The 23,717-nt window shown below is 38.5% G+C and overlaps 2 protein-coding genes across 2 annotated transcripts in view; one reads left to right on the plus strand and one right to left on the minus strand.

The window, feature by feature from the left end:
• Positions 1-22,065, minus strand: part of LOC134680440 (zonadhesin-like) — a 40,767-nt gene extending 18,702 nt beyond the window's left edge. The window contains exons 1-12 of the mRNA XM_063539571.1: positions 21,759-22,065; positions 20,924-21,115; positions 19,970-20,158; positions 19,629-19,820; positions 14,266-14,514; positions 13,446-13,674; positions 11,426-11,613; positions 8,392-8,598; positions 6,200-6,382; positions 5,902-6,090; positions 3,426-3,620; positions 683-874 (exon numbers count right to left, since the gene is read on the minus strand). Coding sequence (XP_063395641.1) covers positions 683-874; positions 3,426-3,620; positions 5,902-6,090; positions 6,200-6,382; positions 8,392-8,598; positions 11,426-11,613; positions 13,446-13,674; positions 14,266-14,514; positions 19,629-19,820; positions 19,970-20,158; positions 20,924-21,115; positions 21,759-21,828 — 2,275 coding nt within the window. The 5' untranslated portion in view covers positions 21,829-22,065. The remainder of the gene's footprint in view (positions 1-682; positions 875-3,425; positions 3,621-5,901; positions 6,091-6,199; positions 6,383-8,391; positions 8,599-11,425; positions 11,614-13,445; positions 13,675-14,265; positions 14,515-19,628; positions 19,821-19,969; positions 20,159-20,923; positions 21,116-21,758) is intronic.
• Positions 14,177-16,024, plus strand: LOC134680108 (keratin-associated protein 16-1-like). The gene is made up of 3 exons (XM_063539156.1): positions 14,177-14,522; positions 14,930-15,178; positions 15,909-16,024. Exons 1-3 carry the CDS (start codon positions 14,181-14,183, stop codon positions 15,951-15,953), a joined length of 636 nt encoding a protein of 211 aa, XP_063395226.1. The 5' UTR covers positions 14,177-14,180; the 3' UTR covers positions 15,954-16,024.
• Positions 22,066-23,717: the final 1,652 nt, after the last annotated feature.

The raw sequence follows: 23,717 nt of genomic DNA on the forward strand, positions 1-23,717 counted from the left end.
TCGGACCCGGACCCGGACCTGGACTCGGATCCGGGCTCGGACCCGGACTCGGACCCGGACTCAGACCCGGACTCGGACCCGGATCTTGACCCGGAAAACCACTATGAGACCTTAACTAAATAAACCACTATGATTACCTACCATAAAATGTGTAAGTATATAAGTATGATGATGCCAATCTTACTAGCCCCTCCCGCTTAAACCCCCGTACACCGCACCGCATGCGCCGTTAAGTGGGTTAGGTTAGGTTTGAACTGCGATCCTCACAGAACCGAACTGCTATCAGAGAAGTGGGTTAGGTTAGGCTAGAACTACGACCCTTACAGAAGCGAAATGCTAGTAGAAAAGTGGGTGGTTTTACCTCCTTTTCTACATAGTAGGTATACCATCTACAATAATCTTTCACCGGCCCCCATAGAAGTCGGTTTTTTTTCTTAAAAATTATATTGAGTAATATGTTGGAAATAAATATCTGTCGTATCGTAGATAATTCAAACAGCACAATTAATTAATTAACTTGAAAGTTCGTTAACTAATAACTTGAGTCTTGTATCCTTAATTTTTTCTCTCTCTCTCAATCTCATAAAATCAGATTGAAAGTTTTCGGTAACAGGACAGAATAGATATACTTACTTATATAATAACCCCTATACACTAACTAGTAGCTGTTTAATCTACTTACGACATTCCGGGGCCAGGATACAGTCTCCACGTGAGTTTCTTAAATAATTCAATTTGCACTGACATCCTGGGTAGCATGGCTCTATCTTGATGCACGGCGGTGGCGGCTTGTCGTCTCTTGGGCAACGTGGGTAGGGACAAGGTGTGTCGCAAGGGGACATCCACGTCTGATTCCTTCCGCAAGGTTTTGGAGCTGGAAATTGTACGAATTAAAATAATATACTCATATCTTATATTGCCGTGCCCTTGCAGGGTGTCACATGTATACCTTTATTTATGTTCCATTCCATCCACGTTTGTAATGTGATATGCAATAAAGTATTCTATTCTATTCTATTCTATGATATCACTGGGCGATTAAAGTTCAAGAATTCAGTAGGGGCGACCGAGGTTAGTTTTGACAGATGAGACTTGTGTCATTGTCGATTTTTAACCGACTTCCAAATCTCAAAGAAGGAGGTTCTCAATTCGGTTGTATGTTTTTTTTTATTTTTTTTATTTTTTTTATTTTTTTTTTATTTTTTTTTATGTTTGTTACTCCATAACTCCGTCATTACTGGACCGATTTTGAAAATTCTTTTTTTGATTGAATGTATATGCATACAGATTGGTCCCGTTTTTGTCAAAATCCAGTTCTGATGATGGGATCCATGAGGAATCGAGGGAACTCCTCAAATCTTAAAGGCATACACATAGTGATTTTTGGTTTATTATCAACGAATCAAGCATATACATCCAAAAAAGTGACATTTGATGAAGTGGAACTGCTGATGATGATCAGAACGGAACTCTTCAACGACGCATAGTTCACGGTTGGCGATTTGTCCTCTTCGTTATGTTTGTTAAGCAAGTTAAATTTTTAAGCCACATTTTTGTCTAGCTCGAGTTCTGATGATGGGATCCATGAGGAATCAAGGGAACTCCTCAAATCTTAAAGGCATGCGTATAGAGATTTTTGTATTTACATCAGAAAATCAAGCATTTTCATTAAAAACTGTTGCATTTGATGAAGTGGAACTGCTGATGATGATCAGAACAGAACTCTTCAACGACGCATAGTTCACGGTTGGCGATTTGTCCTCGTCGTTATGTTTGTTAAGCAAGTTAAGTTTTTAAGCCACATTTTTGTCAAGCTCGAGTTCTGATGATGGGATCCATGAGGAATCAAGGGAACTCCTCAAATCTTAAAGGCATGCGTATAGAGATTTTTGTATTTACATCAGAAAATCAAGCATTTTCATCAAAAACTGTTGCATTTGATGAAGTGGAACTGCTGATGATGATCAGAACAGAACTCTTCAACGACGCATAATAGTTCACGTTTGGCGATTTTTCCTTTTCGTTATGTTCGTTAAGCAAGTTAAGTTTTTAAGCCACATTTTTGTCAAGCTAGAGTTCTGATGATGGGATCCATAAGGAATCGAGGGAACTCCTCAAATATTAAAGGCATACGTATAGATTTTTTTGTATTGTCATCATAAAAACAAGCATTTACATTCAAAACTGTCGCATTTGATGAAGTGGAACTGCTGATGATGACCAGAACAGAACTCTTCAATGACGCATGGTACACGTTTGGTGATTACGAATTTCGATTTTGACTTGGACTGGGACCCGGACTCGGACTCATACCCGGATCCGGTTCGGACCCGGATCCGGTTCGGACCCGGACCTGGACTCGGATCCGGATTCGGACCCGGACTCGGAACCGGACTCGGACCCGGACTCGGATCCGGACTCGGACCCGGTCTCGGACCCAGACACGGACCCGGACTCTGACCCGGACTCGGACCCGGACCTTGACCCAGAAAACCACTATGATACCTTAACTAAATAAACAACTATGATTACCTACCATAAAATTAATGTAGGTATAAAGTACGATGATGCCAATCTTACTAGCCCCTCCCGCTTAAACCCCCGTACACCGCACGGCATGCGCCATTAAGTGGGTTAGGTTAGGTTTGAACTGCGATCCTCACAGAACCGAACAAGGAGTAGGTTAGGTTAGAACTGCGAGCCTTACAGAAATGAAATGCTACTTGAAAAGTGGGTTTGATTAGGTTCGAACTGAGGAGTGGGTTAGGTTAGGCTAGAACTACGACCCTCATGGCTCCTCTTCACGGTGGGCCAACGCCGGCCACTCCAAGGGACGCATTTATGCGTTAGAGGGAGCAAGTGATAGTGCATGGCTGCGTCCCTTGGAGTGGCCGGCGTTGGCCCATCCTGTAGAGGAGCCATTATACAGAAGCGAAATGCTAGTAGAAAAGTGGGTGGTTTTACCTCCTTTTCTACATAGTGTACCATCTACAATAATCTTTCATCGGCCCCCATGGAAGTCGGTTTTTTTTTCTTAAAAATTATTTGGAATCTAATGAGTAATGACTGTTAGCGAGCTCGCAACAGTGTGCGTTTGTTAGCTCGTAACTTGAACTAACAAACGCGCGCTATTGCGACCTTGTATTCAAAATACTAGGCCGCGTAGCCAAGATGCCGATCGCTTACGCTCCGTAGCGATCGAAACGCAACTGTCACTGTCGCACTAATATGGAAGTGTGATAGAGAGACATAATGGTTTTCGTTGTCGAAGCGATAGCGATTGTAACCTTGGCTAGGCCGGCAGTTTCATTGAAGGGAAAATGTATCGGCATGACTGAACTGCTACGAAGTAATGTGACTATTTCCGTACATTATATCGTTTCTATTGGCGTTTTCCTTACGGCAGTAAGGTAAGGTATACTTACGGCAGTTCTCCATCTTGATACAATTTCCATTAACGTCTCTTAAATAGCCTTGTTCGCATATGCAACCCCCAGGGCAGTGACCTCGGCCGATATCGGGACATGAAAGCGACCTCCCCAAATCATCGCAAGTTTTGGGACCACATTGACCTGCTACACAATCGAAGTATACTTCGTGTTTCTTGGTGCAGTTTATAGCTGTAATTAATTGTATAATAATAAAAATTCTGAACATATACAGAAATATATATTCTGAAGCTTTGGTAATATTTAGTTACTCAAATAATAAAAAGATGTATCGTACAAGGGATTTAATTAGGCTAAAGACAATTAGGTAGATATGTACGTACCACGACTTATCAAAGTACGGGACAAAACAGGGTTACATTTCGTTGGGTTCTTGTGCCCAGAACCGTCATATTGGAAACATCAGATTTAATAAGTATATTTTTGCTAAATATTCCTTTAATGTCGTTTAGTTGAAAAAAATGCCAAAACTACTTGATATTTAAAAACAAATTCTATATACCTACCGCTATCAGATCGAAAAGTTTAGGCTTAAAATATTAGAATATCTTGTACTGTATTAGATTCACATACATAATCAAGGCCAATATTTTGCTCAACGGATCAGCATTGTTATCCAACGGGGCAATGCGGCCAGCCTTCTGGGCACCCTACCGAGCGACTACGACTTAAGTCATTTTTTTATTTATACAGTAGCGACCAAAAGTATTTTGACAATGATAATAACTTTGGTATTGTATGAAACATATTAGTTTTTTCAAATGAATTTTTGATAATTTAATCAATGGCTTAAAAGCTTCTTGAAACACGTAAAAAGCTTAGTTTCATCGAATGAAAATATAAACTTGGCAACAAAAAATGACAATTTACGGGTTCAAAAGTATGTATTTTGACACGGTTCCTTTTTTCAATTTTTTTGAGAACAGAGCCGCAGAATTGAAATATTTTGGAAGTAATTACATCTGAATACTTCTCTTAATATGCCAAACATAAAGCATATTGGAACGATTTCAAGCAAGCTGGTGCGGCTGCACTTTAGAAAGATAAGTAGCAAGCTGAGGTTTCGCGGACTTTTGGTGTATCACTGCATCTGATTTCTGTCTGGAATAAGCAGTTCAAGGCTCGAAACTGCATCACAAATAAGCATAGAAGCGGTTGTCCTCGAAAAACGACTTCTACAACTGATCGTGTAATAAAAAAGATTTCAGTAGAACACCCATGGAAGCGTACAGTAACAATTAAAAATTAACTAAAAATAACTATAATGTAAAGGTTGTTGTTTTTACTATTAAACTACTCTTAATAGAGCATGGATTACATGGTCGACGCCCATTAAAAAAAATATACATATTTCAGCAAAGAATAAGGTATCCCAATTAGCATTCGCGATTCGTGACAAGTTGTGGACAAGTTCCGATTGCTCAAAAACTTTATGGAGTGACGAAAGCAAGTTTAATTTAATGTCGTCGGATGGTATCAAGTATGTGCGTCGTCCAAATAACAAAAGACACGTTGTGCGATACCAGGTACCCACCCAGTCTAGCCTGGTGGCATTGGTGGCCCTAACGTAATGGCTTGGCGATATTTTTCTCGCCATGGAGTCGGGCCTCCCGTACGAATTGATGGGATAATGGATCGATATGTATATGAAAATTTACTCTACACACAAATGATACCATATACAAAAGAATAATGCCACTTCGCTGGGTTTTTCAGCATGATAACGACCTCAAACACAAATCCGATCATGTAAAGGCTTCTTTAATGCAAAAAAATCTAGGTTTTTGAGTGGCCTAGTCAAGGTACTGATCTTAATGCTATAGAGCTTTAATAGAAAGCGTTGGATCGTCCAGTGTGAGGTGCAGAAATAATTCAAACAATGGGGTTTTTTCCAAGGTCTTCAGTCAGAATGGGCGAACATACTATATGATCATATACGGAAGTTAGGGGACTCTATGCCGTCTCGATTTACTGCTGTGAGGAAAGCCAGAGGATATGCCATTAAATATTAATGAAATGTTTTTTTTTTAACCGTCTTGCCAGTTCAGCAAAAGCATTTAATTAAAGTGTCAAAATACTTTTGATCTACCTGTAGCGCAAATTATCAGTTTTAATTCTAAGTCTGTTGTTTAGTTTTAGTAATCTAAGTGGAAACGTAACAAATGAAGGGTGAATAAAATATAATCGTAACGTAATGATTAAATATGTACCCTATTCATAAACATATTGAAAGAAGTTCGTTTGTCAAAATACTTTTGATCGCTGCTGTAAGTGTTATTATGTTATAAAAACGTCATGAATTTAATTTCTAGCCACATACGTTTGCCACAATCTTCAGGGCGCACGCATCTCGGGGGAATAACGTCTGTGTTCAAAATGTATCCCTTCTTGCAATCACAGCCCACCCCAGCTACCCACAAACCAAAACGAGAGTATTTGACGTTAAACTTACGGCATTTATCGGCGGGAATGCAAACGTTGCCGTTCTTATCATCCCTCACGTAACCTTTCTTGCAAAAGCATTTGAATTCACATCTCTTGTTGATACAAATAGGTGGGTTGGGTTTGGAACAACTAGCTTCATTGTCTGGACACGCTGGTCCGCAGTAGTATTCTTCATTTCTTCCGCATTTGTTAGGCGCTAGCACAAAAACAAAAAAACACATGAAGTGAAGTAGGTACCTAAAGATACAGATTATAAACGTGTGTTATTATTAATTACAAATTACAAAAGCTCAAGATCAACTCACTGCAGTCCTTAGGAAGAACACACTTGTCCTGATACGTATCATATATGTATCCTTCTTTACAGTCACAGCCATCATTTTTACAAGGTCGTTTGGGGCAAATAGGATTGCTTTTGTAGTCTGCACATGTCTTGCCACATCTGTCTCCACAACCTCGCCGGGCGTTAGGATCTCCCACACATAGAACTGATAAATGAAAAAATAAATTTGTATCTACTGTAATCCTACCTATTAAGTTGAACGACAACGTAATTTACAAATGATCACATTAACGGAAAGACGAGAAACCTAGGTGCTGGTAAAAAATATATTTCTTCGCATGTTAGCATGCTGTTCGAAGTTCGAAGTTCAGAGTCAGCGATTCGTTTTTGTTATAAGGAAGCGCAAAAGTTATAGATAACTAGCTGTTGGCAAATGCTTTGAAAATTCTTAGAAAGGCATAATAGCCGATGAATTTAAACTTTGAAACCCATTTTAACCCTGTTAGGGGATGAATTTTACAAAACGGCGAAATTACTTTTCCTGTCTTCTAATAATATCCCCAAAATACAAAGATTTAAGCCCCACACTCGAAAAAATGTTTGATATCCATACAAACTTTCAACCCCTTTTTCACCACCTTAGGGGTTGAATTTTCAAAAACGCTGAAATCAGTTTTCTTGTATTTTAATAATATATCTATTAACGAAGTTTCAAATTCGTAGCTCAAAAGAAAACTTTAACCCCATACAAACTTTCATCCCCTTTTTAACCCTGTTAGGGGATGAATTTTACAAAACGCTGAAATTATTTTTATTGTCTTCTAATAATATCCCCAAATACAAAGATTCAAGTCCCGCGCTCGAAAATTTTTTTGATATCCATACAAACTTTCAACCCCTTTTTCACCACCTTGGGGGATGAATTTTCTAAAACGCTGAAATCAGTTTTCTTGTATTTGAATTTGATACTTTTTTACAAAGTTTCAAGTTCCTAGCTTAAAATAAAATTTGCACCCGAAGACGAACTTTCATCCCCTTTTTAACCCCCTTAGGGGTTGAATTTCCAAAAACTTTGCAATCACTTTTTTTTGTAATCGTCTATTATGCCTTTCTAAGAAGTTTCAAAGCATTTGTAATGTATTAAAATTTTCAACCCCTTTTTAACCCTGTTAGGGGATGAATTTTACAAAACGCTGAAATTACTTTTACAGTACATATGGTCCTATTTTTCCGCACTAGTGCGTAAAGTAGCACTTTTCGTGGGATGTCAAAAGTTTAAAGGGCCATATGTACTGTAAAACGTTGTACGATACACGTGCGAATAGGTAATTCGCAACTCGTGTCGATTTAAAACACTCCCTTCGGTCGTGTTTTAATTTATCGCCACTCGTTTCGAATTTCCTCTTTTCCGCACTTGTATCGTAAATAACTATTTCTGTCTTCTAATAATATCCCTAAATACAAAGATTCAAGTCCACCACTTGAATTTTTTTTTGATATCCATACAAACTTTCAACCCCTTTTTCACCACCTTAGGGGATGAATTTTCAAAAACGCTGAAATTAGTTTTCTTGTATTTTAATAATATATCTTTTTACGAAGTTTCAAATTCCTAGCTTAAAAGAAAACTTTAACCCCATACAAACTTTCATCCCCTTTTTAACCCCTTTAGGGGTTGAATTTCTCAAAATCGCTTCTTATCTCTTGTACATTTTATAAATGCAATCTGGTGTGCAAATTTCAACTTTCTGGCTTTTGTAGTTTCGGCTCTGCGTTGATGAATCAGTCAGTCAGTCAGTCAGTCAGTCAGTCAGTCAGTCAGTCAGTCAGTCAGGACTCTTGCATTTATATATATAGAAGATGATGATAGGTAATTTTCAAAAATTAAAGCTACTTCCCTAGCGACCTCAACTGTACCTTAAGCTTTAGCTTCTGAACCAAGTGGCGGCTCACAAAATATATCTATATACTGGCCAAATTTCATTAAAATATACCTAAGAGTTTCTGAGTAAAATGGCTATGACATACTAACAGACAGATGGATTATGAATGCTAACTAGCTTTTGCCCGCGATTTTATCTGCGTAAAATGTGATTGTGATGTCTGATTGTTAAAAACTAACTTATATCCTTTCCCGGGCCCCACAACTATTATATTGGTACTACTACTAAATTTCATTAGCAGGAAGAGGTAATTGGCGGACAGAGTACTTACGCGGTGGACACTCGTTCCTGGGAACGCACGGGCCATTTTGACCAAGCCTCAGGTAATTGTCTTTGCAGTAACAGCCGTTAACACAAGTTTGGTTGTCGATGCAACGAATAGCGGCATATAAGGAGAAGCAGCGGTCCGGCGGGCAGGGGTTCCGACAGCATCGTACCTCATTTTTAGGACATGGAGGAGGCACTGGTTTGCCATAATCTGAAGAGTTTTAAGTTTGTTAAGTAAAATCGACTTCAAGACTTTTCAAAACATTAATTCAAGATTTGATAGAACTATACTTTCAAACAAAAAAATAATTTTATAAATCAATTCACCAATGACGGGGTTATGAGGTAACATAGATACAAAAAAAAACCGGGCAAGTGCGAGTCGGACTCGCACACGAAGGGTTCCGTGCCATAATGCAAAAAAAAAACAAAAAAAAGCAAAAAAAAACGGTCTCCCATCTAAGTACTGACCACTCCCGACGTTGCTTAACTTTGGTCAAAAATCACGTTTGTTGTAGGGTAAAAGCACCAGTAGTCAGCCTTATAACGAAATTTCTATGTTCAAGATCGTATAATTTGCACACTTATGGACCAATAGGTATTATTAATGTTTTTTCTGTTCAAGAATTTACTAAAGTTAAATTTTTATAAAGAATAAAACTTAATTGAATTCAACTTTTTGAAATATTTAATTAAATATAATAAAAGGGCATTTTTGCCAGTAATCAGCCCCCTGTATACCAATACACAGCCTTTAGGTACCCAGTGCCCAGCCATCCCATTCTAATGGCTGATTAGTGGGTTCGAATAGAGTGAGCTTATTGTCCAGTGGTCAGTCACAGGCTGACTACTGGGTATTAAATGTATTTCAATCAAATAAATTCATAATAACGTAATTTTTAAAGGGGCTTGATTTAACGACTTACACTTCATTTTAAAATAATTACAAATCCTAAATCCTATAGTCAGCCTCCCCCGGCTGACTTCTGGGTTTACGACCTTTTTAAAATTACTGCTTCAAACCCAGTAGTCAGCCAGGGGAGGCTGACTACTGGATTTTGTACGAAAAAGTAGTTTCCAATAGTCAGCCGCCATAAAAATGTTACTTCCACATGGATTAATATTAATCTTTTACGTTTTTCAGATAGTTTAGGTATTAATTAGGTGAAGCAGTCCATATTCATTTAAACATAAATCACAATTCGGCTGCTATCGTATTATCAAAATGCCATGTGACATTCCAAAAAAAATGGCGCATATCTCTTAAACTTTCATGTCAGAAGACACCACCACTTTGTAATTTTTTTGTGGATCATCGTAGAGTATTCGTTTAAAAATTAAGGTATTTTTCAATGAATAGCTTATCAATATATAATATTACCTAGTTTTCACATGAAAATTAGAAAAACTTTATTATTTACAGCCAAAAATAGGCAAGAAAGGCTGACTACTGGTGCATGGCTGGGCACTGGTGCCTTTACCCTATGGGAGCCCCATTCAAATCTTTATTTTATTCTGTTTTTAGTATTTGTTGTTATAGCGGCAACAGAAATACATCATCTGTGAAAATTTCAACTGTCTAGCTATTACGGTTCGTGAGATACAGCCTGGTGACAGACGGACGGACGGACGGACGGACAGCGAAGTCTTAGTAATAGGGTCCCGTTTTACCCTTTGGGTACGGAACCCTAAAAACGGTCGAATTGATAATCTCCTCTTTTTTTGAACTCGGTTAAAATGGTGTAGCTTTGATAAGTACCTAGTAGGTACTTTTCGTAATTACGAAAAGCTAGACTAAGTAAGGCTAATTAGCTTGGATAAGCAGAGCTACAGTGCAAACTCAAGCCTAATAATAATAAGTATACGTTTAAAATCACTCATCTACAGTAGAAGGTAAGACTAAGATACTTAGTCTTACAAAATACTTTAAATAGTAATAATCCAAATGAAATTCTTGTATGTTGTGTCAGTTACCTATATGGTTATAATCCAATAAATATTTAATGTAATACAAAGTATTAAATCAAATGTACTCACCTACAACCGGGGGTGATTCAGCTACAACCGCAGAAATCAGCAAAATAATCGAACCGACACCGACCACAGCGCCATTCGTGCCCATCCTCAGTCAATCGTGCTGCAGTATGTAATATTAAAACTTGCCCGACACGATTATTTATGCAGGTATGATAAATGTAGTGATAATGTTTTTTATTTTTTTATATTATTTGAACTAAGGCAAACTGTGCAAATGTTTGTTATAACATGAAGAAAGTGGGTATTAACAGCTGGAGTTTATATATGACGTATATGGTGCATTGGAGCTCTTTAACATTTATTTATGCATTTATGGATAAAGTTAATGAATGTGGAATGAAATAAATGAATTTGTCATCAGTAAAGGCGTTGGAGAACCATATTTCGAACTATTGCACTATCTATGTACAGTCAGCAATACTATTCGCCTAGCACTGTTGCAAACAAACTTCCCTGCATAGAAGTTTAGAAGGGTACCTTTTCTCAGCAGCTGACTGTACATCGAATCACAAACTATCTCCGAATGGAGCACTCCCATCACCCAACAGGCATTATGAAGTTTTTAGTAGGTACAAATTAATGAGTGTTAATTCAGCCCTCGTCTTACTCGTACCTACTCAACTTTTCCAAATAATTTGAAATAATCATTAGTCATTACCTACTTAATTCGCGGAGCAAAGAAAGAGCGCGCCGTGTGCCCTACCTAATTCTATCCTCGTTTCATACAATAAGGTGTTTATTACTTACATACCTACACATTGATTAAAAAAAAGGTAAAAATTGTCTTTCTATATAAAAAAATCAAAAATTATACAAGGAAAACATTTTACTCTTATTAAAGTTACGTCACGGTTTCTTTACAACACTTTTTATCAAAAATATTTAAGAATATCAAAATACTTTACATAATGACTCCTACAAAACATCACCTTAGACAGCCCCCCAACTACCCCAGAGTTTAATAAAAATCTTCACGATAGAACTGGTGATTTTCCTCCTACCAGATGGGCATGCAAGGTCCTTTGCAGCCGCAGCAGACGGGCGCGCCGGGGTAGCTGCAGCGTTTTGGTATGCAGCAGCCGGGCCCCTGGCAGCAGTAGCAAGGGCACGGCTTGCAGCGGTTGGGCCTGCAGCACGGGATGGCGACGGACGGGCAGATGTGAGGCGGCACAGGAACAGGCGGGTACACCTGCAGGCACATTATGGTTTTTATCACTTAAGTCAGCGGTCTCCAGACTTGGCAGTGTCTCCAGAATCTACAAAGTCCTTGGAATCATCGTTTAGCGCGCAAAACTTTAGACGCATAAAGCTAGATTTTTTTAGTCTGAGTGTCCATAGGTACATATTCTACCTCCTTTTGTTTATCCAAACTAGTCATCATTAAAACATCTGGCGAATTGCGAAAATTGGAGAAAACAATAACAATGAAACCTTGAAGTTTATTGTGTGCTGATAAAAGTACATTTATAATAATGAGGATAAAAGTTTACTTCGCAGCATTTTTTTTCAGAGCCAAACATTTATAAATATTTTGAATAACTAGTGTTAGTACCTTATATAAGATATTATGGTACATTATTCGCTTCCGTGCAATCGGGATAAATACTTTGTATATGAAAGAGAGAGACAATGTATAAAGCTTCCAATGTGTAGATTCTAGTGCGAGTCACGGCACAAAATAGATAAGTACAGAAGTCAATCACATGTATGTACTTTACTTTTCATACCTACGGTCGGCGGTCGCTCTAGGGTTGCGATTGTTGCGAACTATGACTTATGCACAAAAAACTATCGTGGTAGTGGCACTCGTATCTATCATATCGTATCTCGTATTTAGTTGTTTGATTTATTGTTGAGGATGAAACGGGAAGAATGGAAATATACATTAATAATAACATTAATAACCCCGCGGGGGCAGCTTGTGGCGAGCTGACGGTGAGTGGCGACACCGCGGACCCCTATTCCAGAGGGCCCTGTCATCTGGCCCTCGCCTCTGTGCTTGCCTTGATTGGCCGGCCAGAGTGGAGTCGCAAGAGCGGGACCTATGCTCCAGGTTGGAAGTGTAAAATGTCATAACGCCGGCGGCCCTTGAACGGATTACCGGGATCTGGCTACCGCAGACTCACCTCTCGACAACCTCACAGCCACTCCAAAGTGTTGCCCTGTTGTCGCACTGTGCGTGCGGCCATTGCGGGGCCCACTCAATGAGTTGGCGAGTCACCACCTGTCTGATACAATTTTGAGACTGATTGTCACGGCAGGTGTCCGCTAGTCTCTCCCATAGCCCATTATCCAGTCCATCCAACTTTCAAATCTATAGCCCATGACCTTAGTTCCCATCGCAGCACAAAAGTGCTGCACTGCAATAGTCTTTGCACCTGGCGGGGACCATCTCCGGATGTATCACATTGTGCGTTCGGGGATGGTATCCGCCACGTGTATCCCTTGCTTTTAGATTAAAGTGTCTTAAAGGGCCTCTGCGCTGTTGGCTTCGGCCCCACGTACGCCTCCCAAAGGTCCGGGACCCCATGGTCCCGAGATATGGAAAAGACATTAATAACTCAAATAGGTATTTTAATTTTAATGTCATTGTTATATTACAAATTTGCCACAGAAAATATCTTGCGATGATTCCGAGATTGGCGAAATACACGATTTTTTTTTAAGTGTAATAAATTCGCATTCTCATGTACAATGTAATTAATTCGCATACGCATTCTCTCTGAAACCACTGGTAGCTTAAAAAACGACAATTCACCGTTTAATGTTGAATTTAAACAACCGTCCACTGTACAGTTATAATAACTTTTTGTTTTGTTTCTCCATTATTGCACAAAAAAGTTCACAGACGCGTGTCTCAAGCGGATGGCACTCGCGCTCGCACTGGTCCCAACTGGTCCGAGATATCGTGTCCGTGAGCAGTGTCTATGTGTGCGTTGCTCGAGCGCGCTTTGTATGTAGATTGATTTCTGTACCTATCTGTTTTGTGGTCACGGTCCAAGTTTCGATTGCACATCATACCTTGTCACACGGCGGGCAGTCTGGCAAACATGGTAGCACAGGACATGGCGGGCACGGCGCCGGACACGGCCGCACGGGCGCCGGGCACGGCGAGCACCCGCCGCCCGGACACACGGAGCACGGCCGGAGATCGTTCCGTGAGTGCACGCACGGTTTTGTTGTGTACGGGTAGCACGCACCGCACGGCGCGCCTGAGCACACGCACGGATCGAAACTATAGAAAGGAGCACTCATTTTGCAATTTTTAGGTTTTTTTTACAAAATTTGGTTATATAAAAAGTGACAGTTTTGCGACGTTTGAATATTTTGTTTTAAGATTTTTTTAGTATCCTTTTAGAACTTGAAGTCCCACAAAGAAGGTTGAAGACCTTGAGTTGAACGGTATTTTTATATGCAAATAAATCTATTCATATTAAAAATGATTAAAGTAAATTAATTAGTATTAAATAGCAACAGGAAATTGTAATGTTTAATTTATTTATTTTTAAATTCATTGTTATTGGCATATATTATAAGAACTATCATTAGATCATTAGAAATTAGAAAAACTTTTTTGTTATTTCTGACAGAACATTTTACAAAAATGAAATAAACAATCACCATCAACTTAAAATTCCTGTAAAAAAATTTAATTAAAACCAGATAATTTTATATAATATAAAATAACAAAAACAGGAAAAATTTAAAATTACTAGTTCATATTAATTTAACCTAGGTAATACTAAACTAACAAAAATGTGTGCGTGTACATTTTGCCCGACTTGCCCGCCGATCCTGCCGTGCGGCACCGGACCGTGCCGCTACTACTGCTGTCCCCCGCCGCAGTGCTGCCAGCCGTGCGTCCCGCCCCCCGTGCCCTGCACCCCGTGCCCTCCTTGCAACTGCTGCGCCAGGTTCCGGCCGTGCCCGGCGCCGGTCATCCCGGACATAGTTCCACCTATTGTGCCGATACTGCCGCCTTGCAAGCCCCGCCGGTGTCCGGCGCCGGAACCGCCGCCGTATTGCCCGCCGAGACCAGTGTGCTGTCCTCCAGCGTTACCTTGCTGTCCACCTCCCGAGCCATGTGATCCTCCACCAGTAAGTCTAACATTGCAAACCTATATAGTTACTGTTTTACGTATTATCTTGATCTGAGTCAGTTGTCCTAATCTCAAGTTGATTAATAAAACCGGCCAAGTGCGAGTCCGACTCGCGCACAAAGGGTTCCGTACCATTACGCAAAAAACTGCAATCAAATCACGTTTGTTGTATTGGAGCCCCACTTAAATATTTATTTTATTTTTAGTATTTGTTGTTATAGCGGCAATAGAAATATATCTGTGAAAATTTTAACTGTCTAGCTATCACGGTTCATGAGTTACAGCCTGGTGACAGGGAGTCAGACGGACGAACAGCGGAGTCTTAGTAATAAGGTCCCGTTTTTACCCTTTGGGTACGCACCCTAAACACCATATTAATCTAACTATATTAACTACTATTTTCAGTGCCGCCCTTGCCCAGAGCCCATACCATGTTACCAACCAGTGCTGCCTTGCTGCAATCCACAATGCCCTCCTCCAATCCTACCTAAACAACGACCGATTTGCCCGAGAGCCCCACCGTGTCCGTACCCTTGCCTACCCGTCTGCCGGAGCTGCTGCCCCGAGATCTGTGGATTGGACCCCGTGACACGGCGACGCCCGACAATAGTCCACAATAGTGTAGTGACGAGGAACGTTGATAATAGAAAACAGGTTTGTATTATTAACGCACATTTATAGACGGGTCTAACGCGAAATTTATTCAATTACCTTTATTTACCGACGTTTCGACACAGGTTTCGAGGTCGTGGTCGCGGCTAACTGATGTCGCAGCAAAATGTAAAAACGGAAATTTGCTGGGATTGACTTTTTTGACATTTTGCTGGGACATCAGTTAGCCGCGACCAGGACCAGTGAAACCTGTGTCGAAACGTCGGTAAATAAAGGTAATTGAATAAATTTCGCGTTAGACCCGTCTATGGATGTGAATTAATGTGTTCAAAACGCTAAAGTTTTAAATATTATAGGTTTGTATTAGATAATATGTGACGTTCTACGGCAAAAGGTACCTTATGGCGGCTGGCGCTTACGTCGCATAGCGCCGCAATGATATTGGAGCGACGTTAATAATAGCGTAAGCGCCATTCACTTGCTTTTGGTAACTGTAGCTACCAGCTGTATAATAATAGAGGTCACTGAAAAATATCAAGCATGTGAGTGGATAAGGTTCCTTTAACCGTGGGACGCCTTTAATTACTCCCAGCTTTTGCTGAGGGTCGTGAAATCCTTGTGGAATCAGTTTCTCTTTGACTTTATTATTTGTTAAATTTTAAAAGATAATATATATTAATTGGCACTTCCTGACTTTTAAACGAAATAGCGGCATTTCCGAGTATATTTAAGTAAACCTATTAATATAATAATACAATTTTCTTGCCCGTAGCTGGTTCCCTGCTGTTGCAACCACGTGTGCGTGCCCCTGATCTAGTGAAACTGACTGTCCTTATTTTGGTAACGTTTTAGTGATGTTTGATGCAAGTATTGTAATGTTTTAGGAAAAATATTGTGATTCGATAAAAATATGTTATTCTAAAAGTTCAGTTTTTCGTCAATTTAATATTGATCCCTTTTATAATATTATAAATGTGAAACCTCCCTGCCTGTGCCTGTTACCTCTTCACCCTTAGACAGCTAGACCGATTTAGATGAAGTTTGATATAGATACAGTTTAAGGCCCGATACAAAGAAAATAGGATATTTTTATCCCAGAAGTAATTTGGAAGTGTTGTTATGGATACTTATTAACCCTCTTCCAGGCATATTACGATTTATCGACCACATACGCGCCACTAGAATTTGAACTTTAGCATTCCGATTTAAGATTCAAATTAGATTGCACTTTCGGGAAATTTGATTTCAAATGAATCATCAAAGCTGGATTATTTGGAATATATTTGGATTTATCGGGAAAACTTTGTAGATTGGTGCATCCTGGAAAAGGGTTAAGTCTACGCAGACAAAGTCGCGGGCGGAAGCAAGTACATGTGGCTTTCCATCAGAAAATTCCCTGCTATGTGTTACTTATGTGTTACTATTTCACAGTTAATACGGTAAAAATAAAAACAGCACTCAATGGTTATTGATTCACTATTATTTGGTCAAACACTAAATTACAGACATTTGTTACAATGACGATTTTTTTTACACTGATTTTATATATTTGCACATATTCACTAATTCTTAACACATCACACTATATGCGTATGGCAGCTGTAGATGTTGACGCAGCGATTCTCGAACCTGAGAATGAGAATAGAAGAGAATAATTATTACGAAAACCTTATTAAAAAATTTAAACCAAAATATTACTTTGCTAATCCGCAAAAAGATAACGTGCTAGTCAATCAGTGCTAACCCGTTATACTTGCGTATTTTTTACATGCAATTAATAAAATGTGACGTCCCACGGAAAAGGTACCTTATGGCGGTTGGCGCTTATGCTATTATTAACGCCGCTCCAATATTATTGCGGCGCTATGCGAAGTAAGCGCCAGCCGCCATAAGGTACCTTTTGCCATGGAACGTCACAAATACGCAAGTAAGTACAACCGGTTAGCACTGATTGACTAGCACGTTATCTTTTCGCGGATTAGCAAAGTAATATTTTGGTTTTAATTAATATGGATTTCCGCAAAGTAACGCCTGATTCTATTCACTATTAGAGAACCTTATTGCTAATGTTAGATTATGCGTGAACTTTTACATTTTACGTACATTGTTACATGCGCCTGAACTAGGAATGTATTCGTATATCTTAGGCAAAGAAATAAAATACTAATTTAAAGAACAATAAAACAAATTAAAATCATGAACATAGAGACATAAATATGTATTGAATTATGTTACACTTAGCTTAGTAACCAAGTATTGCTGTGTCAGTGTCTATAATATTTATAAAGCAGGGCGATCGTGCTTATTTTATTATTACGTTGTTATTAGTTATTACCTGGTGCACGGCGGTAGCCTGGGTGGGGGGTGGCAGGAAAGGGAGATTTGTCCGGGCCCGCATTGCATTGGTCCGACCGACTGGAGACAGGACTCTGGCGGGCAAGGCACTGGACATGGTTGATAACAAGTCGGAGGTGGACAACACGCAACAGGGGCCGGGCAGCACTTCATCTTGACTGATGTTCCGGATAATTTTATGTTAAGACAGGAGCCTGAACTGGTTGTTGAGGAAATGAAGAATGTCACTCGTACGGTAGCTCTTTATATAAGCTTTCGTGGCACACTTGATTATGTTTTGAAATCGAGTGCTGTTTTTTATCCAGTTGGTTTAAAAATTATGACACTCTATTAGTAAGTTCAACTTGTCTAAATACAGTTCAGTGGATTTAGTTATGTACATATATTTTACTAACATATCCAGATTTTAAAACATTTTTGATAGTACATACCTAAACAAAAGAACTTATGTGAAACAAAAATAACTGTATGATCTTTTCCAGTAAGTTACCTCATCATTATCTCAGCCATAAGACGTCCACTGCTGAACATAGGCCTCCCCCTTGGATCTCCATACGTGCCGGTTGGAAGCGATCCGCATCCAGCGTCTTCCGGCGACCTTAACAAGGTCGTCTGTCCATCTTGTGGGTGGACGTCCTACGCTGCGCTTGCTAGTCCGTGGTCTCCACTCGAGCACTTTTCGACCCCATCGGCCATCTTCTCTGAGTGCAATGTGGCCTGCCCATTGCCACTTCAGCTTGCTTTATTTAAGTTAAAAATATTGGTTTATTCTATTTATAATATTTTTAATATATAATATTATATGTAGGTACTGTATAGGTATATTATTGTTTCCAAGTAGGTATTGTAATCCCAGCAAACTGTGGATAGATTGCTATAGGACTAATTAAGAACTTGACGAAAAACGAATGGGACGACCCAAGACGGTACCGTATGTACTTACCTACATGTTTTTGGCAATTTATCTGTGTCCATATTTAATACCACAGGGTATTAAATATTAAATATGGCCTACATGCTGATATATTTTTTTAACTTATTACAATACTAAGTTAAATTGTACTCATACGAAGTATTTTCATTATGTACATACTGTATTATAATTAAAGTAAATTATTAGACCGAATAACATATAACATAAAAAGGGAAAAGGGTCATATCATATCATAAATCAAATACAAATAAGTTTTTCTCTGCAAAGACTCGACCCGGCTTAATCAGTTGTGGAGTACGAAGCTGAAACAATAAAGTAAAAGACATTAATTAATAGTTAATTATCTACCTAATTATAAAACAAAGGCCTCCCGTCGCGTCTGTCTGTCTGTATGTTTGCGATAAACTCGAAAACTACTTACTGAACGGATTTCATGCGGCTTTTACCTTCCAATAGACCGATTCTTGAGGAAGGTTTAGGTAAGTATATAATTTATTTAGGTTTACCCGCGCGTAGGGTTACCAGATGACAGGAATTTTCCTGACATGTCAGGAATTGTGGCCTTTTCTCAGGAATTTTTTTATTTGATAGACTTTTTTCATAAAGTACCTTTTTATTTACTTTGGCCATCGCACCCCTCCCCCTCAAAAATATGAATGTCAGGAAAAATATTCGGAAATCAGGAATTTAATCCGGAAATACTAAATTTGTATCTGGTAACCCTACCCGCGCGAAGCCTGGGCGGGTCCCTAGTTACAATACTAATTATTAATTAAGTACAAAACTATTTGTCGTTTCATATTTATGGAACATTTATTTATTTCGATAATTTATTGCGATAACTAACGACTTACTTTTTTTTGCACAAATAATAATAAGTCCAAGCGGCGGATTTAATGCTTTAGGGCATTAGTGCTTTAAGTTAGTGACCAGTTCAAGGCAACACAAATCGCTAAATATTTTTGCATTAAAGTAACTATTTATTCTTTATTGCACCAATAATAATACATTTTACATGTAAAACTACAAAGAAATTAATGTAATGCTTTGCAGATGAAACCGAACCCTGACTTTTGCCATTTCTGCTACTACAGACAACAGCACACTGTAATCAAACATCTGTAAGCTACTTTTTGCACCCAGGTACAAAATGTCAGCAATCAGCATTGACTTCTTAGCTGTCCGAAACTGTAAGTTACTTACGACAATCCGAAGCCAGGATACAGAGTCCAGTTGAATTTCTTTTATAACCTGGTTTGCATTGACATCCTGGGTAGCATGGTTTTAGCTCAGCGCATGGTGATCGTGGTTTGTCGTCTCTTGGGCAATGAGGATAGGGACAGGGCGCGTTACACGGGGACAACCACGTTTGATTTCCTCCGCAAGGTTTCGGAGCTGGAAATGATGTCTTATTTCAGGTACTTATAAATTGATTTTCTTAGGGGATCTACTAACCCAAAAAGAACAAAGACAATAAATATAAGCTCCCTGGCACATATTACTGCGTTGCGATTAGTACCCATTAAGATTAAATGTGTACGTACGGCAGTCTTCGATCTTGATACATTCTCCTTCTAGTCTTAAGTATCCTTCTTCACACATGCAGCCACCAGGACATGGTCCCATTATGAAAGGACATGGAATCGATTTATTCAGATCTTCACAAGTTTTGGGATTGCATTGACCAGCGTAACAACCTATGTATCTTTCGTGTTTCTTGGTACAAATGTAAGCTGAAATAAAGGATAAGTAATAAAAATAAAATGTAGTAAAGGTTTGGCACTTCTTGGTATAAATCTTCTCTTAATCTTCTATTAAATTTGCAGTTATTTGGTCCCATAATAAAAGTATCTAGTTTTGTATGACCTCGAATCATCTTGTAACTGGTTATAGTTAAACATGCAAAACTCGTAAATTATTGCATTTTTTGTTTTGTGTTACTAAATATAGAACGTCACTGATTGTGAGCCATTAGTTTTTTGTACCTAATTTAAATTCAAATGCATCTACGTAGATACATCATAAAAACCATCAAGGTTTCTCCAAATATTCCTTATTCAGATTATTATTCAGGTGCTCAATTTGATAAGACTGACTTATAAAACAAAGTGCCACCATAATTATGATAGTTATACTTAGTTATGTACAGTCAGCAACAGAAGTTGCTAAGCGGGCGAGGTGTCCAAAATTACCTTGACACGCTCTTATTCTCTTAACAATAAAGTCGCGTCAAGATCATTTTGAACATCTCGCCCGCTTAGCAACTTCTGCCGCGGACTGTCAGGCCTATTCGGATTTCGAGATAATCACAAGATCTCGAGACGATTTAGAGATCAACTAGATCTACATTAGATATCGACTAGATGTGACTTGGATATCTTAATCATAACTTGTCGAAATCGTTCAAGAGGACCTCCAGAATCGCGGAAACGTCAAATTTGACATATCTATCTTACAAATATCTATAAATTATCCGTATCGTAAGTAGTGCAACTTACAACACTGTTCCTCCGGTATGCATGTTCCATTCTCATTTCTTAGATATCCGGCTTCACAAACACAGCCACCTGGGCATGGTGGTATTTCTCCTGGACAACCAGGTGGATGCACTAAGTCGTTACAAGTTTTGGGGTTACATTGGCCGGTAGGACAGTCGATGTATATTTCATGTCGTCCTACGCACGTCTTGCCTAGAGAACGATTAAATAATAAAATAGTTTTATTTTCTTAATCCAGAATGTATGACCGGGCTCAGATGGCGCGCAAAAAGGGCTGTTATGCTGAGGATATAACAGATTTACTTAGTTAAAAGCACTTTATTAAAAATCGACCAAGATCATGATGGGACTATGCCCAGTGTAGTAGGGTTCCGTAGTTACCCGTCCGTCACAATACGCTGCCTTGAAAGGGGGTTACCCCCTTATTCATAAAATTTTACGGGCCTGATTTAGTTAAATTATGTTTTATCCCTTTCTTACAAATGCATAAGTCAAAATGACAGATAACTAGCTAGTAGATAGCTAGGATAGCTTGTTGCTAGGCCTACATGAATAAAGTATATTTTTAGTTTGAGTTATTAGCAAGTATTATGTACATAACAAGCAAAGGGGAGTAGGTAATAGGTACCTTCGTAGCGGCGCTTGGGACTTACGTCTTGCAATCATACGAGTATTTACTAATGTTACAGCGATATTTCTTAGCACCACAGATCATAAATTACATGTGACTATTAATTTAACTCAAGAAAGTGATGATATTATGTGGGTAGGTACTGGTTGGGATATGGTAGCCACGTAATTTATTTATACAATAATTAGGAAATAAATTACTTACCAATGTTAAGAGGCGTTGTGGCTATCGCCGTATAAATTATCACACATATAAGAAAAACAAAACAGGCCATGCCGGATACGTCTTGCTCCGGCAAGATGTCGACGAGAATGATTAGCTTAACCCTTTATAAGGCCCTAGATATACAGATATGCTATGTAAAAGTTAAATACACTACCATGTTTGAAATGCACTGAGGAACACATCTACGGCAAAACAAAAACGAAATCATTAAGAAAATCATGTGGTCAATATATGCACACAACCTGTTAGTCCACTTGAGTTATCAGATGATCTGTTTCCAATACACCTATTCATTGACATTGACATAACAAACATAAGGTGCTAAGGTGCATAATACCATGCAAAAAATTCTAATTACAATAGTTAATTACAATACATATCGACATAGCATGTAATCTTTTATAATTTTATCTTTTTTTCTTAAGTGGCAAATGATATACTTTCCTGACACTACAAACAACGTAGTACAGTTATTGCAATTCACGATGGAGAGTGGATTTATCAAAATTAGACCTTGTCATCATACCAATAAGAGTCTCGCCACTCGCCATCGTGAATTGCAAGAGCTATAATTCAAATTATTAGATACAGCGACGTGTATATTGTTAATAGTATAATGGAAACAATGACGGTATCTTTCTTCCCTTTACAGGCATAGTGCATAAATTGACCACATACTATAGATTAACTAGCTGTTGCCCGCGACTTCGTCCGCGTGGAATCTTATCTTCAACATTTTACATCTTTAGTACCTATAATTTTCATATCCAAGCAATGTTGAAATTAAGTACTTTTCTTTTTTAGCAAGTTGTATGAAGTTTTAAGTCAATTGGATTTTGATGTTGGTTGCTGAAATTACTTTTCTTGTATTCTCATAATTAGGTACCTATGCCCTTATACAAAGATTCAAGTTCCGCACTCACAAAATATCTGATCTCCATACAAACTTTCAACCCCTTTCACACCACCTTGGGGGATGATTTTCAAAAATCTTGAATTAGTTTTCAGGTTTTTTAATTTAATACCTATTTTTGCAAAAAGTTCAAGTTCTTAGCTTAAAATTAGATTTACACCCAAAGACGAACTTTCATCCCCTTTTTAACCCCCTTAGGGGTAGAATTTCCAAAAACGTTGCAATTACTTTTTTTTGTAATCGGCTATTATGTCTTTCTAAGAAGTTTCAAAGCATTTGTAATGGATTCAAACTTTGAACCCCATTTTAACCCTGTTAGGGGATGAATTTTACAAATCGCTGTAATCGCTTTCAACCCCGTTTTCACATTTTCAAAAACGCTGAATTTAGTTTTCTTGTATTTTAATTTAATACCTTTTTACAAAGTTTCAAGTTCCTAGCTTCAAATAAAATGTGCACCTGAAGACGAAATTTCATCCCCTTTTTACCCCCTTAGGGGTTGAATTTCCAAGAACGTTGCAATTACTTTTTTTTGTAATCGGCTATTATGCCTTTCTAAGAATTTTCAAAGCATTAGTAATGGATTCAAACTTTGAAACCCATTTTAACCCTGTTAGGGGATGAATTTTACAAAACGCTGAAATTAATTTTATTGTCTTTTGATAGTATCCCCAAATACAAAGATTCAACTCCCGCGCTCGAAAAAATGTTTGATATCCATACATACTTTCAACCCCTTTTTCACCACCTTGGGGGATGAATTTTCTAAAACGCTGAAATTAGTTTTCTTGTATTTTAATTTAAAACGTTTTTACAAAGTTTCAAGTTCCTTGCTTAAATTAGCACTGCAGACGAATTTTCATCCCCTTTTTAACCCCCTTAGGGGTTTAAATTCCAAAAACGTTGGAATTACTTTTTTTATAATCGGCTATTATGCCTTTCTAAGAAGTTTCAAAACCATTTGTAATGGATTCAAACTTTCAACCCCTTTTTAACCCTGTTAAGGGATAAATTTTTAAAAACAC

The sequence above is a fragment of the Cydia fagiglandana genome, chromosome 3 (assembly GCF_963556715.1).
Source record: "Cydia fagiglandana chromosome 3, ilCydFagi1.1, whole genome shotgun sequence".
NCBI classification, from domain to species: Eukaryota; Metazoa; Arthropoda; class Insecta; order Lepidoptera; family Tortricidae; genus Cydia; species Cydia fagiglandana.

Bases quoted from the DNA above. Each gene is read 5' to 3' on its own strand.
- LOC134680108 (XM_063539156.1), top strand. From the start codon at position 14,181: ATGTGTGCGTGTACATTTTGCCCGACTTGCCCGCCGATCCTGCCGTGC. The intron at 14,523-14,929 runs GTAAGTCTAACA...TACTATTTTCAG, and splicing joins AGCCATGTGATCCTCCACCA to TGCCGCCCTTGCCCAGAGCC. The intron at 15,179-15,908 runs GTTTGTATTATT...TCTTGCCCGTAG, and splicing joins ACGTTGATAATAGAAAACAG to CTGGTTCCCTGCTGTTGCAA.